The following is a 16,324-nucleotide window of genomic DNA, read 5'->3' as shown; positions in this document are numbered from 1 at the left end:
ACTTGGGGAAAGTAATTCAGAAGCACTGCGCGCTGCATTCTGGGAATTGTGGTCCTTTGTGCTCCCCGGTGAGGCGTGCGTGTGTATTGAGGAGAAGGAGGGAAAAGAAGGGAAAGGGTCTACCCGACCGGAAGTGACCGCTAAGTCGATTGTGGGCGTGGAAAGGGGTGGGTGTTTGGCTAGATCCACCGTGTAAACCCATTACGAGAGTTTTGGGGAACCAGGATCCTTGGGAGTGCGTCATTAGACTGGAGTCCAGGTATCACCATGGCAACCGCCAGCGCCTTGGGAGTGTGACGTCACCTTGCGGGATCTCGTAATGCGGCCTGCGCGGGAGGAAGCCAGGGAGTCGGAGAAGGGGGCGCGCCTCCCGTCGGCGTTGCCGCGGGTTCCCCAAGGCTTTGTTCCTTTGTTCTGGGCCGGGCTAGCTGAATGCGGGGTAGCCCGCCTTTCTGGTGTGCCCCGCAACTGGTGCGTCTGGTCGCCAGGGGAAGTAGGAGATCGCAGACCCTGTGGAGGGCGGGTGGCCAGACTCTAGGTAGGCGCCCAGTTTCAGCTGCAGCAAGGTAGAGCTGCTCGCTTCCTACACACTTTTTGTTTCTTGTAGTAACCCTCCCAATCCTGTACTTTCCGTTCTTGGACAGGACCTCCTGACTACTCTGTAGGAGTCTGAGGTGCGACTGTAAGACGTGTGCTGTAAAGTGAGTGCATCCTGTATCTGGTAGGCCAATCTCGGAGAGATTAAGATACCACTCTGGAAGGAGAGCTGGACATCCGAGCCCCAAACTGAAGCTGCCTAGGTATCCACGTGTCCCAAGTTCTAGCGGAAAACATAGCGCTCCTGGGATGGCAGGTAATGGGAATTACCAGGGCAGAGAGGACTGGTGTAGGGCGAACTGAAAGGTGGGAAGAGGAAGTAATGTGGCTAGGGGTAAAGTAAAGAAACCTAATTACACCATCGAAAGAGACTTGGAAGAATTAATTCTGAGTTCTGGACGTGAGAATTTGAAAAGGAAAAACAGTTCAGAATATCTGATCCTCTTGACATTTCTCTTTTATTACATTTTCGAATAAAAAACTATAGTAAAAAAAGTGTTCTAATTTTTTAATGCAAAGATTAGTTTCGAAATATTTTGCAGATAGCAATTTTCAAGCTTGTGCCAGTGCAAGTGTGTGTGGCCTTAAACTCACCATTTTGGGTGCAAATGTTTCCTTGTTTTTTAGTTCCTTTTACTAAAAGTGCCTGTTCCCTGTCAAGTAGCCTATGTATGATAGGTCCATATAAGATCGCTGGATTTCTTTGAGCAGTCTTTTCCTAGTTAGCATATTTCTTACATTGCAGTGCCTAAAACTAAGCATAGTTCTTTAAATGTCCTTTTAAAAATTCCTAACAGTATGATCTATTACTATTTTTCCCCTCATCAAATTTTTTTTTTTTTTTTTAGATTTTATGTGTATCAGTGTTTGCTTGCATGTCTTTACTCTCATTAGGTATGTGAGTGTGTCACTAAATAAACTCAGAGACCCACAAGTTTTTTCTTCCTTAGTGCTGGGATTAAAGGCATGCAATATGTTTACTCATGTTTTATGTGCAGCAGAGAAGAGTCAGCAGGAATGTCTTGCTTCATTAATGAGGACCTCACATTTCTCTTTATGAGCCATATGAATAGTTAGGTGTCAAGAGAAAAGCTGAATATTAAGGCAGTGTTTTAGTTTTGTTGTTTGCTTGCTTGTTTGTTTTTTCTTTTCTCCTGAGAAGGCTCAGGATGGTAGAGGCCTCAGTTGAAACTTTTGGGGGTGGGGGTGAGTCGGGGATTCTGACATATAAAGGAAGGGGAGAGACATAGTTGTTATTTCCAGGGAAAAAAGTAAAACCTTTTTCTGGATTGCTGGCAGCAGCAGATCTGGTTCTATTCAGCGTGGCCTCTTTTTCCTCAGGTCTGTCCTTTGCAGACTCTGCCAGTCTCCATGAGGGACATCTTCTACTCCCACCATCTAGTTTTCTGGTAAGTTGAGATTTTCCCAAGTGCCATGTCCCTTCTCAGAGTAATGTATGTTTATTGTCAAATATGTTGACTCACAAATCATTGTTGGCGAGCCTTCTCTGGACTCTCATCTGTCCTGTGATCTCACCTGGACCCTGCTCTGCTTCTGCAGCTTCAGCAAGCATTCACCATTTACCTCTTACCCAGTATCTTCTAACACTGCTGGGGTTGGGGAAGAAGAAACACAACATAAGTCTTTACTTGACAGAGTAAAATGGTCAATAAAAGTCAAAGTAGGTGTACAAAAGGTGAAATGAGTGCTACAGATCCTAGGGAGTGGAGAGAGATGTGTGGTTTGCAGGGGACAGAGAGTTGCATGGACGATGTGGAATTGTATTTTCTCAAGGACAAGCGACATTTGAATATTAGAGTAAGAGAGGGGTGAGGAGCACCGGTAATAGATTCAGAAAGATTTGGAGATGACTTATTTTAGAAAATTAAAACAATAAAATTGAGGGCTGGAAAGATGGCTTAGCATTTAAGAGGACTGACTGCTCTTGCAGAGGTCCTGAGTTCAATTTCCAGCAACCACATGGTGACTCACAGTCATCTGAAATAGAATCTGATGCCCTCTTCTGGTGTGTCTGAAGAGAGCTGCAGTGTACTCATAAATAAAAATAAATCTTTAAAAAAATAAAATTGAATGAGGTCAGAATATGAAAGAGCTTGAATATCTAATAAGAAGTGTGAAGACTTTATTCTGAAGGTCATCTGTAAACCATAATAGATTTTAATGTAGGAAAAATTTTCCATTTTTCCATGAGCCTCAAGACATCCCTTTAACAGTTCTTCCCAATTTCAGCTTAAGTGCTTTTTTTTTTTCTTCTTTTTTTCTTTTTTTCGGAGCTGAGGACCGAACTCAGGGCCTTGCGCTTGCTAGGCAAGTGCTCTACCACTGAGCTAAATCCCCAACCCCAGCTTAAGTGCTTTTAGCATCACTTTGTTTTTTTATCGAGGAATATTGTGATAAAAAACTGCATGCATTTAAACTATATTGTCATTCCTCTGTGTGCTAAGGGAATTGGTTTTAGGACCCCTAACAGACACCAAAACATGTAGATCCTCAACCCCCTTCCACAAGATGGCACAGTGTCTGCATATAACCTCTCCACAGTCTCCTGTGTAGTTTAATCATCTCTAGATGCTTACATGTCTGATACATTGGAAATACTGTGCAAATACATTGTAAGTTCTATACAGTTGTTCTGTATCACTTAGGGAGTAGTGACAAGAACAATATCTGTGCATGTTTTTTGAATACTTTATCTACAGTTGATTGAATCCACAGTTGGAGAGAGCCAACTCTTAATTGGATAAGTTTCAACATACATGAAGGTTCATAAAACAATTGTCGTGCTCCAGGTAGTGAGTGAATATATAGTCAGAGATCATACTTCTCCTGACTTGAATCTTTTTAAATTTATTAAAATTCATTTTGACTTTTCTTCTGTTCAGAATATGATCCATCTTATTAATGATCAGAATGTACTGTAAAGGAATGTAAATTAGCTTACATTGGGTGAAGTTGCTCTCTCTCTCTCTCTATATATATATATATTAGTTTCCTATTGTTATGGTAATTATTTTAAGCTTAGTTTGCTCAAAAACATAGAAGCCAGAAATTCAAAATGAAGCTGGGAAAAGCATAGGCCTTTAACCTAACACTTAGGAGGCAGAGGCCAGCCAGGATTGTATAGCAAGACTGTCACAAACAAACAACACTACAGTGTAATCTTTAAGCAAACAGGAATATTTGTTAATGTTGTAAAGGTATAATGATTTCTATTTCTGTATTCATGTATGTATGTATGTATGTATTAACTAGTAGTTAAACATGATATGATTTACTGATCATTGGATCTTAATTAATTTGAAAACTGCTTAATCCTATCCAGCTCTTAAATGCATGGGCCTATTTTGAGTTCTTTTCTTCTTACTGAGTTTTATTCCACAACATGGTCATGGTGCTGTTTCAGTTCCTTATACTTTGGTGTCCTTTGAAATGTAATAGGGCAGTTGGGTGGTGTTGGCACATGGGTTTAATCTCAGAAGAGGTAGAGGTGCAGAGGCCCATAGGCTCAGAGGCACAGGGAGCCAGAAAGGTAGAGAGAGAGGGAGAGGGAGAGGGAGAAAGAGGGGGGAAGGGAGAGGGAGAGGGAGAGGGGCAGGTGGATCATTAAGTTCAATGCTAGCATGGTCTATCTACAAAGTGAGGTCCAGGATAACCAGTGCTACTCGGAGAAACCCTCTCTCCTCCCTTCCCCCCCTCTTGGAAATAAATATAAATAGAGCAAGTCTGTCATAAAGTATTGGATAGTCTTGCACATTATAGATATTATTATGTTATTGATTATGTCAGTTATAATGTAGTACTTGCTATATCTTAGAACTCAGAGGTAAGGAGGAAGAACATGGACAGCATTGGATAATAGACTGAGCACTTACTTAGATGCCTGAATTAAACACTTTACAGGGAAGACGTTTGTTTGTTTGTTTTTATTTTGCTTTTTGACTTTTCTTTTTGGTGCTGATGATTGAACCTAGGGCCTTTCTCATGCTCTGCCAATGAGCTATATTACCCCTCACCACAAGGAACATTTATTTTATTCTTAATACCAATCCTATGGGTAAGGTCTATTTGAAATTTTTCCAAAAGGTGGACATACTAGTACTGCTTTTAGTTTATCACCTGCCTTGCTTTTGTTATTAATTTTACCTATTTTCTCAGGCTAAGCTGTAGAATACTTGGTATTTTAGGAATCAGTGACCTTCAAGGATGTGGTCGTGAACTTCACTCAGGAAGAATGGAAACACTTGGATCCTACACAGAGAGATTTGTTCAGAGATGTGACATTGGAAAATTATACACATCTGGTCTCTATAGGTAAGTGTGATGCCCCCCAAGTTAAAGATCAGGATGTGGAGAGAGGGTACACACCTGATCTCTGTAGTTTAGGGTGACCTTAATTTTATATGGTTTGGGGAGGCAAACACACACCTTGTCACTTTAGGTGAGGGTAGTCCCAAGTTTAGATGGGATATGGGAGGCACATTATTGTGCTTAGATGTGATTGGCATCTTAATTTAGGAACCAGCAATTTTAAATTTTAGAAGTTTCACCTCATTATTAAATGGAGTATCCTCTCCTCAGATGAGCTTCTCAGTTGCCCCATTGTTACGACTTTTGACATGCTGTTCATCACACCAGATTTTTACCCATGTAGAACATCTTAGAGACAGAATCACGGTGAGATTGCGTTCTGATATGGTACTTCTTCCTTAATGCAGACAGATTCCTTCCCCCCCTCCCTCTGAGCAGGGCTCCAGGTTTCCAAACCTGATATGATCTCCCATCTAGAGCAAGGGACAGAGCCATGGATTGAGGAGTCGTGCATTCCTGTTGGTTCCTTGGAAGGTATGTAGTGTGTGGCCACAGAGGACTGCTTTCCTCAGCTGCCAGCCTGTGAGAAGTGACTGTATAAGTGTGCACTCTGCTCTTCAGAGCATGACCTGTGGGGAGAGGAGCACTAGCTCCACATAGAGTCTAGTTTACATTCCCTTTAGAGCCTGCAGCCTTCCTGGTTCTTTTAAAAGCAGATGTCTATACCTACATTCTGCATTCTCTCTCTTCCCACTTTTTTTTTGATCCAGGATTGTCCCATTATTTTCTGTTTGGGGTGCCATTTCCGTTAGTCTGTTAGCATCAAACAGAAACACATGCTAGTTCAAGGTGCTTTCACTCTCTTTGTTCCCGACTAAAGTAAAAAGTGAGTTCCACTCCTGCAGCCCTGGTTTTGTTTTTCTGTTTGTTTTTGTTTTGTTGTTTGTTTTGAAGCACTCATCCCCTTCTTACTTTCATTTGTAGTTTCATCTTCTGTAAGTTTACCATTCTGTCATTGAGGTTTCGGATAATTTTTTTTTTTAAATCATCAATTTCCAACTGCACAAGAAATTTCTTCAAGGACCTGACTCTGGTATAATCTAGTCACTCTGTTGCTGTGCTAGTCACAATAGCCTAGGTGCCCATGAACAAAAGAATAGATGAAGAAAATGTGTTACATCCACACAATCAAATTTTATCCAGCCATAAAGAAAATTAAATCATGACCTTTTCAGGGCCATTATATTCCCTCTAATCCTAGTTTCTTCATTTTTTTGTCATAGAAAAGGGGTATTGAACTTTGTCAAACGCCTTTTCTGCTTTTATTGAGATGACCATGTGATTTTGTTCTTAGTCTATCTATATGTCTTTTTCTTTTTTCTTTTTTTTCGGAGCTGGGGACCGAACCCAGGGCCTTGCGCTTCCTAGGCAAGCGCTCTACCACTGAGCTAAATCCCCAACCCTCTATATGTCTTTTTCATTCATTGTATATCTTAAATCAGCCTTGCATCCCTGTGGTCAAAAAAAAAAAAAAACCAAAAAAACAAAAAACAAAAAACCATTTTGATGGTTCTGTATGATCTTAATATGTTCTTGAATTTGGCCTGCAGATATTTTGTTGTAAGCTTTATACCTACATCAGGGAAATTAGTCTATACTTTTTGTTGTTGTCCTTACCTGGTTTTGATATGAGAGTAATACTGGCTTTGTAAAATGAGCTTGGTGGTATTTCCCTCCTTTTCTGCTTTTAGAATAGTTTGAGAAGTGAAGGTGTTAGCTCTTCCTTAGACATTTGATAGAATTCAGTAATAAATATATTTGGTCCTTGTACTGGCTGATTTTATGTGTCAACTTGACACAAGCTGAAGTTATCACAGAGAAAGGAGCCTTAGTGGAGGAAATGCCTCCATGAGACCCAACTGTAAGGCATTTTCTTAACTAGAAATCAAGGGAGGAGGACCCAGCCCATTGTGGGTGGTGCTGTCCCTGGGCTGGAAGTCTTGGGTTTTATAAGAAAGTAAGCTGCTTGAGCAAGCTAGGGGAAGTAAGCCAGTAAGTAACATCCCTCCGTGGCCTCTGCATCAGCTCCTGCTTCCTGACCTCCTTGAGTTCCAGTCCTGACTTCCTTTGGTAATGAACAGCAATGTGAATTTGTAAACTGAATAAACCCTTTCCTCCCCAACTTGCTTCTTAGTCATAATGTTTGTGCAGGAAGAAGCCATGACTAAGACAGTCCTGGGCATCTTGTGTGATAAACATAATGACCTAAGCAAGTTGGGAAGGAAAGGGTTTTTTTGGCTTACATTTCCTGGTCACAGTCCATCATTGAGAAGCCAAGGCAGAAAATCAAACAGTGCAGGAACCTGGAGGCAGGAGCTGAAGCAGAGGCCATGGATGAATTCTGCCTACTGACTTGCTCTCTGTAGCTCACTCAGTTCTTACTACAACTCAGGCCTACCTGCCCAGAGGTTGTACCACCCACAGTGGGCTTGATTGACCACAGCTTGCTTTTGTTTTTATGGTTTTTTGAGACAAGGTTTCTCCATGTGTCCTTGATTTCTGTGTGTCCCTGGTTGTCCTTGAACTCTATCTGTAGACCAGACTTGCCTCAAAATCACTGCCTGCCTCTGCTTCCTAAGTGTTGGCATTAAAGCATGTACCAACACCATCTGGCCTCCTTCCTTCCTTCCTTCCTTCCTTCCTTCCTCCCTCCCTCCCTCCCTCCCTCCTTCCCTCCCTCCCTCTCTCTCTCTCTCTCTTTCTTTTTCTTTCTTTCTCTCTCTCTTTCTTTCTTTCTTTCTTTCTTTCTTTCTTTCTTTCTTTCTTTCTTTCTTTCTTTCTTTCTTTCTTTCTTTTTCATTTTGTTCTAGAACCTTGACGATATGGGCAGGAGAAATGGCTTAGGAGTTAAGAGAACTTGATGCTCTTCCAGAGTACCCAAGCTCAGCTACTAATAGCTGCATAGGGGGTTCACAACCATCCAGATCTAGGGAATCTAATACCTCTGGGCTCTTCTTTCACAGGCACCCATGTGCATATGGCCACATACATAATTTTAAAATTTATATATATATATATATATATATATATATTAATTTTAGGTAGGTATGAGTATCTGTGTATCTGTGTGTACACCCACCCCTCTGGTTCTTTTGGGGGGACAGTGGTTAATGTATGCACTTACAGCCATAAATGTAGAATTGCATTAGCTCTAGCCAATAGGTTTTAGTAAATTGTGCTATCATTTTCTTTTGATTCTATGAAGTTCTTTATTTTTTCCTTGATTTCTTCAATGACTCCATTGTTCATTCAGAAGTATATCATTCAGTTTCCAAGAATTTATGTTGATTTTATAGCTTCTCTTGCTTGGTAGTTTCTAGTTTTATTCCATTATGACCTGATGAATTAATTTTAATCCTTTTGTATTTATTAAGGTCTGCTTGTGGCCTCTAAGATAATTTCAAGGGCCACTGAGAAGAGTGTATGTTCTGTATCTGATGGGTAGAATGTTGTGCAAATATTTAAGTCCAACAGATAAATGGTATAATTTAGCTCTGAAATTTCTTTGGTGATTTGTAATTTAGAAGACATATCTGAAGGTGTGTGGGTTATTGAAGTATTTCACTATTACTAATATAAAGACCTATCTGACCTTTCATGCCTTTCAGTGTTTGTTACATGAAATTGGGAACCCAAGCATTGGTTATATCTTCTTAAAAATTGTCCCCTTTGCTAAATGCAGTGGCCTTCTTTATCGAGTCTGACAAGTTTCAGTTTGGGGCCTACTTTATCCAACAGCAGAATAATGTTAGCTTAATGTTAGTTTGTATTTGCTTAGCTGGCAGTGGCTGCTCACACCTTCAATCCCAGCACTGGGTGGCAGAGGCACTTGGATGTGGTCTACACATCAAGTTAAAAGTTTGCATTTGTTTGATAGGTTAATTTCCATCTTTTGGAACCTCAGTTTATGAGAGCCTTTGAAAGGAAACTGTGTTTGTAATACACAACAAATAGTTGGATCTTGTTTCTTAATTCAGTCAGTTTGTGTTTTTATATTGCTGAGTTGAGGCCATTTGCATTTGGGGTTATTATTGAAGAGTTTGTCGTGTCTTATGTTTTCATTGGTTGTTCTGGCTGAGTGGATTTGCTGTAGTTCTTTTTTTTACTTTTTGCTTCCTACTAGTATGAGGAGTTTTTGGTTTACTGTGCTAGACACAGTGAATTTGTTCCTAGCTCCCATTCGCACATCTATTCCTCTTATGAAATAAATGTACTCTCTCATATGTTCTTGTGCAGCTTTCCCTTTTCTTGGGTATAATATCCCTTTAAGTGTGTTCTGCAGTATCAAAGTTGCCTTAGGTTATGCTTGTCTTGAAATGTTTGAAAAGATGACTTTGCTGAGAATAACAATCTTTGGGGGGCGGTGCATTTTGAGGCAGGGTTTATGTATGTATGTATGTAATCCTGGTTGTCCTGGAACTCTCTCTTGTAGACAAGACTGGCTTAAAACTTGGATCCATCTGCCTCTGCCTCCCAAGTGCTGGGACTAAAGGCGTGTGCTACCACTGCCCAGCTAGTTCTTAAATTTTTAATTTTATTATTCTGTGTGTGTATGAGTGTTTTGCCTATATGTATATCTGTGTTCTACATTTATGTACTGACCCTGGAGTCCAGACAAAGTGTTTGATCTTCTGCGACTGGACTTGAAGATAGCTGTGAGCTTCCATGTAGGTTCTAAAGAGCTAACCCAGCACTGTGGAAGAGCAGCCAGTGCTTATAACCACTGGGCTATCTCTAACCTCAGCTGGAGCTACAGATGGTTAACTACCTCATGTGTGTTAGGAATTGAACCTAGATCCTCTGTAAGAGAAAGTGCTTTAAACAACTAACCTACCTAACAACCCCACGTGATTAATTTATTTCCAGGGTTTGAAATATAAGTCTTGCTTTTCTGGATTTTGGAGTCGATGAGAGAGCAGTTATTCTCTGATGTATGTGGTTGGTATTTTTCCCACATGAATGCAGTTTTTAATACTGCTTTTTTGTAATTTTGACATCATGACTGTCTCATGTTACTCATTTTTATTTGCAGCACTATATACTTGTCCTATGTGGATGGAAGTCCTTCTCCCCTTGGAATATTTTCAACTATAATTTCATTAAATGGTGCCTTTAGACTTTATCGCACTTTCTTCTTCAAATTCTTAGATTTTTTTGTGTCTTGAACTTATTCTAGAGTTCAAAGTTCATGGATGATTTGATTATTCTCATTCATTTTCTTTCTCTTGATCTATGTCTGAATGTATTATTGACTCAACCTTGGCCTTTCTCTGAAATATATTACTTTTCTTGGTCTTATCTAGAAATAATACTTCCCACTGTACTTTTAAAAAAACATTTATTATTTATTTGTGTGTGTGTTTGTGTGTGTGTGTGTGTGTGTGTGTGAGAGAGAGAGAGAGAGAGAGAGAGAGAGAGAGAGAGAGAGAGAGAGAGAGAAACAGAGAGACAGAGAGTTTTGTCTACATGTGTGTTTCTTACCATACATAGGTACTGACACAGGTCAGAAGAGGGTATCACATCCCCTTGAACTAGAGTTTCAGGTGATTTTCAGCCACTATGTGGATGCTGGAACCAAAGCCAGGTCCTTTGCAAGAGCAGTAAGTGTTCTTAACCAAGCCACCTTTCCAGCCCCCAGTTGCCTCTTTTTTAGAGAGCCGTCCTTTCAGAGAAGTGATCTGTAATCCTGATGAGTGTTTGGTGTGTCACTGGTCTGCCTGCTTTTTGTGCAGCTTGGTTTTGAATACCCTCAATTATTTCTCTACATATTGGGTATAGGAATATGTTATCCATAGATTTTTTTGTATGTAGGAAAGTAGAGATTGCTTTTGGGAGAGAGGTGATAGTAGTCAACATATTCTCGAACTTTCTCTAATCCTTCACGTCCTTCATTCTTTGCCAGGTAATTCTCTTAGTCATTGAACAGAGAATATGACATTGTGTGGACATTGGTTATGGTTAATATCACTTTGCCTTCATATGATTCATATTTGTGGCTAGTCACTTCCAAACATCTTTTCTCTCTTTTTTTTTTTTTTAACAGCGCACGTCTTTATAGCCCTCATGCCCTTACCCCTACAGTACACTCAGGAGATATTCATTATTGCCTTAATTTTACTTGTGTATTGGCTGGGTGCATGCATTTATATGAAGTCAGAGGACGACTCAATAGTCAATTCCCTCATTGCATGTGGGCCATAAGGATTGAACTCAGGCCCAGCAGTAGCAAACACCTTTGCCACCTAAGCCATTTCACCAGCCTCAGAGGATATTTTTTTATGATTATTTGCTGTATAAACCTATTTCTCTGGGTATTACTCCCATTGGTGTAAACATACCTCAGAAACACATGACCTTCTTCTCCCTGGAGAATTTCTGCTATTTATGAGGCTGCCTACACTGGCACATGCTATTCCATAATCTGTGGAGACATGGGCAGGAGATGATGGGCAGCTTGGGGTTTGCCATTCTGTTCATGATTACAGTGATTATGTCTAGACTCATAATGTGAGGTCTTTTCTTACCTTCCTGTTCCAGTAGGAAAGTGTTGTCTTCTATTCTATCACCCTTGAGGTTGTCTTCACCACTGCCCTTTTCATATGTACATTCCTATGGCTTCAACTATTGTCTTTCCTTGTAAGCTGGAATTTCATATTTTAGACATAAACATTCCGTTATGCTGCTTTTGGCATCTTCCACTCCTACACACCTATAGTTTAGCCCTTTGTTTCTTTTCCAAATTCTGAAATGATAGACTTGAATTTGCTATCATTTCTCCTCCTAATTTTTAGCAAAGATGGAATTTTTACTTCAGAGTTCTAGGCTAAACCTCTCCTATTTGTCCTGAATTTAAATCACCATTCTTAATTTTTTTCTGTGCTGTTTACTAACAAGGAATCTCAATTCAGACTTCATCCTTCAGTCAGTCCTTTTCTTTGTACCCTTAGTAGTCTCAGGGTTTTTGTTTAACCCATGGTTTATTTGCCTGCCTCACCTTGCAGGCCACTTCTTGTGAGAAGAAGTGTCCATTGTTGTATACTGCTTTGCTGCAGCTGAGTCCACAGGAGGAAATTATGACTTGGGGAGCCATAAGATCAAAAACGTGAGCAGAAGTTCAGTCCCTCTCCATTTGAGGTTCTTTTCTCCTTTGTCATGGCAGGTGTTTCAATAGTGAACAGTGCCAGTGACCATGTAGCCATCCTGCAAGGTGAAGCACCGGCCTTTCTCTAAGAACATGGGCTGCCACAAGCTTAGGCTAAGGTTCAGGTCCTCTCCAGGCATGGCAAGTTCTTTACCTGGATAACATGATAGGCCATGTGCCACGTCAGGGAGAACATGGTAGGCACAAAATAAGACACCCTCCTCCTTGCCTAGGATGTAAAGCTGGACATCCACCCTTTGGTGTGGTTGGATAGACTCTGGCTTAACCATGAGCAAACCATGCCTTGAAGCTTTCCATTTTTAACCTTATACCAGAGCACCCAGGTTATCCCCTGCCTAAGTCCTCTCCAGGAACTCAGGCATATATGTGGAAGGTCTCTGTCCCTCTCAGCACAGTGCTAATGTTCTTGCTATCTCCCAGCAGCTCACACTTCAAAATGCCATGCTCTAGTGTACCTGTCACCACTATGTTCCAGCCAGGAACAGAGTAAATGGACTACAGGTAGCACAAAGGGCTTCTTCAAGCCCTGCTGAGCACTGGGATGTAAGTAAGTGTCCACAGCATCCAGCAGCTTCTGTACTGACCTAGATCAGGATGCCACTGCTCAAGGGCACAGAGAGAAGAGCCTATAATGGCAGCAGTCTCCTCTCCTTCATAGCCAAACTAATTGAGCAGTTCCTGGATCTCCAGTTCTGCTAGTTCCCACCATATCTGAGTCCGGGATAGTATCTGCTCCAGGCTGTTTAGCCACTCTGCTCTAGTATCTGGAGCATGGAGCCAGCATCAGCTGCTACCACCTGAAAACAGCCACCCAGAAGGGCAGTGCTATGATAATGCTTTTAAAGTAATTTGCATGACTGGGGCAGTCCACGGGCACAGTGGCAAGCAGCAGTGCTGTTCTCCACATGGGCTGCATGGATGGTGATGCCTTAAACTCTCTCCTCTGGGACACTGTTTGTTTATGACCTCGTACTTCTTGAACTTAGCCCCACCTCCCTTGTCTAGAATTTTTGTGGACAGTGATAAGGGTAGTCTTTCCTCTGATTTCATGTTGTCAATACTACTCAAATTCACATGGGGTTTGTCATACACAAAGATCTTCAGGCCTTCAATGGCTACAGCCAACCTTATAGCAGTGGAGTCAAGCTGGTACAGAGACCTCTGAAGAAGGGTGTCACTTGTAATAGGGTTGGGGCTGCCATTGCCGTAGTACTACATCAGCCTTCAGGTGCTGAGAATAAGGATGTATAATAACGCATCCAGCTTACCTCTTAAATTTAACTATCACTTTAAATATCATTCTTATTTGTCCTTAGAGATCATCTATGAAACTGAAATAAGCATTCTCTTCCTAGTTCAGTTTATTCTCCTTAGCTTCTTCCTCTTTCTCCACAAATGTTTAACATTTGTTATATATTTGAGAATATATATTTGAGAATCTTCAAAGAATTAGATAATCTCCAACAAGGGCAGTTTTCTTTTTCTCTGTCCAGAAAATACTGGCATTTTATTTTCTTTCAGACTGGAAGATAAGACCTGAAAATAGTGTGTCACCCCTAGAACTTGACATTTCTGAAGAACATCTGTCCTCAGAGACAGTAGTAACCAACAGCAAAAGGGATGATGGGAGTTTAGAGAAGCTTCAAGCAAACCAACAGACGCTGCCAAGGGAAGTCAAAATAACTGAGAAAACAATGAGACCCTCTTATGAAAAAGATCTTGGTGTGAGCGCAGGCCTCCTAACACAAACAGATATAGCTGTAGATCAGACTTCCACTAACACAAGAGCCAAGCAGAGTTCACGCCCAGGTCAGAAAGAGAAGCTGTGTAAGTGCAATGAATGTGGGAAAGCTTTCACTTACTGCTCTGCTCTCATTCGACATCGGAGAACGCACACTGGGGAGAAACCCTATAAATGTAATGATTGCAACAAAGCTTTCAGCAGAAATGAAAACCTTATAAACCATCAGAGAATCCATACGGGAGACAAACCATACAAATGTGACCAGTGTGGAAAGGGTTTCATTGAGGGTCCATCTCTCACTCAGCATCAAAGAATTCACACTGGAGAAAAGCCCTATAAATGTGATGAATGTGGAAAAGCCTTTAGTCAGAGGACCCATCTTGTTCAGCATCAGAGAATTCACACTGGTGAAAAACCATATACTTGCAATGAGTGTGGGAAATCCTTCAGCCAGAGAGGTCACTTTATGGAGCACCAGAAGATTCATACAGGAGAGAAACCTTTCAAATGTGAGGAATGTGAAAAAACCTTCACCAGGAGTACACACCTCACTCAGCATCAAAAAATTCACACTGGAGAGAAAACCTACAAGTGTAATGAATGTGGGAAGGCCTTCAACGGCCCATCAACGTTTATCCGTCACCATATGATTCATACTGGAGAAAAGCCTTATGAGTGCAATGAATGTGGCAAAGCCTTCAGCCAGCACTCCAACCTGACTCAGCATCAAAAAACACACACTGGGGAAAAACCCTATGACTGTGCAGAATGTGGGAAAGCCTTTAGTTACTGGTCATCCCTTGCTCAGCATCTGAAAATTCATACAGGAGAGAAGCCCTACAAGTGCAGCGATTGCGGAAAGGCCTTCAGTTACTGCTCATCCCTTACTCAGCATCGGAGAATTCACACCCGAGAGAAGCCCTTTGAGTGCAGTGAGTGTGGAAAGGCTTTCAGTTATCTGTCAAACCTTAATCAGCATCAGAAAACTCACACCCAGGAGAAAGCCTATGAATGTAAGGAATGTGGGAAAGCCTTTATTCGGAGTTCCTCTCTTGCTAAGCATGAAAGAATTCATACTGGAGAGAAGCCTTATCAGTGTCTTGAATGTGGGAAAACCTTCAGCTATGGCTCTTCCCTTATTCAGCATAAGAAAATCCACACTGGTGAAAGACCTTACAAGTGTAATGAATGTGAGAGAGCCTTCAACCAGAAAATACACCTTACACAACACAAGAGAATTCATACAGGAGTAAAGCCGTATGCCTGTCCCAAGTGTGGCAAGACCTTTCGACACTGTTCATCTCTTGCTCAACATCAAAAAACTCACACAGAAGGAAAACACTACCAGTGTAACAAATGTGAAAAAACCTTTAGCCAGAAGTCCCATCTGACTCAGCATCAACAAGTTCATATGGGAGAGAAGCCCTATAAGTGCAATGACTGTGACAGATGCTTTACCCAGAGCACGCACCTGACTGAACATCAGAGTACTCACACTGGAGAGAAACCTTACAGCTCTAATGTGTGCCCACAGACTTTCAACCAGAACACATATCTCACTCAGCATCAGAAGATTCATTCAGGAGAGAAGAGTTTTGTGTGTGAGGACTGCGGAAAAGCCTTCCAGTATCGCTCTGCTCTCACCAAACACCAGAGATTGCACCCTGCCATGGCTGCTATAGGAACATCATTAACATAGTTGCCCTGTTCACTTTGGTTGTGCAGTAATGAATAAGAGTGGGATGAGGAACCCCTTAAAATATCTAAAACTTTATCATATGATGGGACAGAGAGCCCATTGGGCTGAGCTAATCCAAGTATGTTATTAAAACAGCATTGTGACCAGCTGCTTTAAGTTTCTTTTGTGAATGAGGTGAAACAAACGATTCAGAGATGACTTGAACAGTAGCTTGGAGTTTTATGCCATTTTGTATATTTATAATATATTCATAAATAGTTACACTATACAGCCACATTTTTGTCTTAGATCTACAATGTGTGTGGGTTTTTTTTTTTGTTTTATTTTTTTTTTTTGCATGTTTTGCTAGTAGAAGAAATTTACTTCAGTAACTAGGAATTTGTTTTGCTCCTGTTCTAATGCACTTACATTATTCAGGTAATTGGTCCTTAATTAAAACTAATTTAAAATACAATCAAATTCACTTGCTGCTGACTATTAAAATTGGGTAGCAGGCTCATTGCTCTGCACCTGTGTTTCTAGCCTTTAGGCTGAGTAGGAGGGACTCTGAAGTAGATTGGACAGCACAATGCATCCTTATCTCAAAAATCAGCATCTCCTCTTCTAACTTTAAATTAATTTTTCTGAGAGTTACAACTAGAGACTCTGCTTTTACAGAGTGAACTGCTATTTAACCCAAGCTATACATAGTGTCGTGCTTGGGGCTGCAGTAACAAATATACTATGGTTTAAA

The 16,324-nt window shown here is 41.0% G+C and overlaps 1 protein-coding gene and 1 pseudogene across 9 annotated transcripts; one reads left to right on the top strand and one right to left on the bottom strand.

Moving 5' to 3' along the window:
• Positions 1–139: 139 nt before the first annotated feature.
• Positions 140–16,050, top strand: Zfp184 (zinc finger protein 184). 9 transcript variants are annotated; one of them, XM_087590659.1, is made up of 6 exons: positions 140–259; positions 645–800; positions 1,939–2,006; positions 4,803–4,929; positions 5,365–5,460; positions 13,670–16,050. In XM_087590659.1, the coding sequence occupies exons 5-6, from the start codon at positions 5,388–5,390 to the stop codon at positions 15,589–15,591; spliced, it is 1,995 nt and encodes a 664-aa protein (XP_087446785.1). In that variant the 5' UTR covers positions 140–259; positions 645–800; positions 1,939–2,006; positions 4,803–4,929; positions 5,365–5,387; the 3' UTR covers positions 15,592–16,050.
• Tufm-ps3 (Tu translation elongation factor, mitochondrial, pseudogene 3) lies at positions 12,151–13,448 on the bottom strand (annotated as a pseudogene).
• Positions 16,051–16,324: the final 274 nt, after the last annotated feature.

The sequence above is a fragment of the Rattus norvegicus genome, chromosome 17 (assembly GCF_021556685.1).
Source record: "Rattus norvegicus strain SHRSP/BbbUtx chromosome 17, alternate assembly SHRSP_T2T, whole genome shotgun sequence".
NCBI lineage: Eukaryota > Metazoa > Chordata > Mammalia > Rodentia > Muridae > Rattus > Rattus norvegicus.
This window is presented reverse-complemented; position numbering and strand designations above follow the sequence as displayed.

What these genes read in the sequence shown, in the direction of transcription:
- Zfp184 (XM_087590655.1), top strand. An exon ending in TCCCACCATCTAGTTTTCTG is followed by an intron (nt 2,007 to 4,802) that starts GTAAGTTGAGAT and finishes TTGGTATTTTAG; the next exon opens with GAATCAGTGACCTTCAAGGA. An exon ending in TCCTGTTGGTTCCTTGGAAG is followed by an intron (nt 5,461 to 13,669) that starts GTATGTAGTGTG and finishes ATTTTCTTTCAG; the next exon opens with ACTGGAAGATAAGACCTGAA.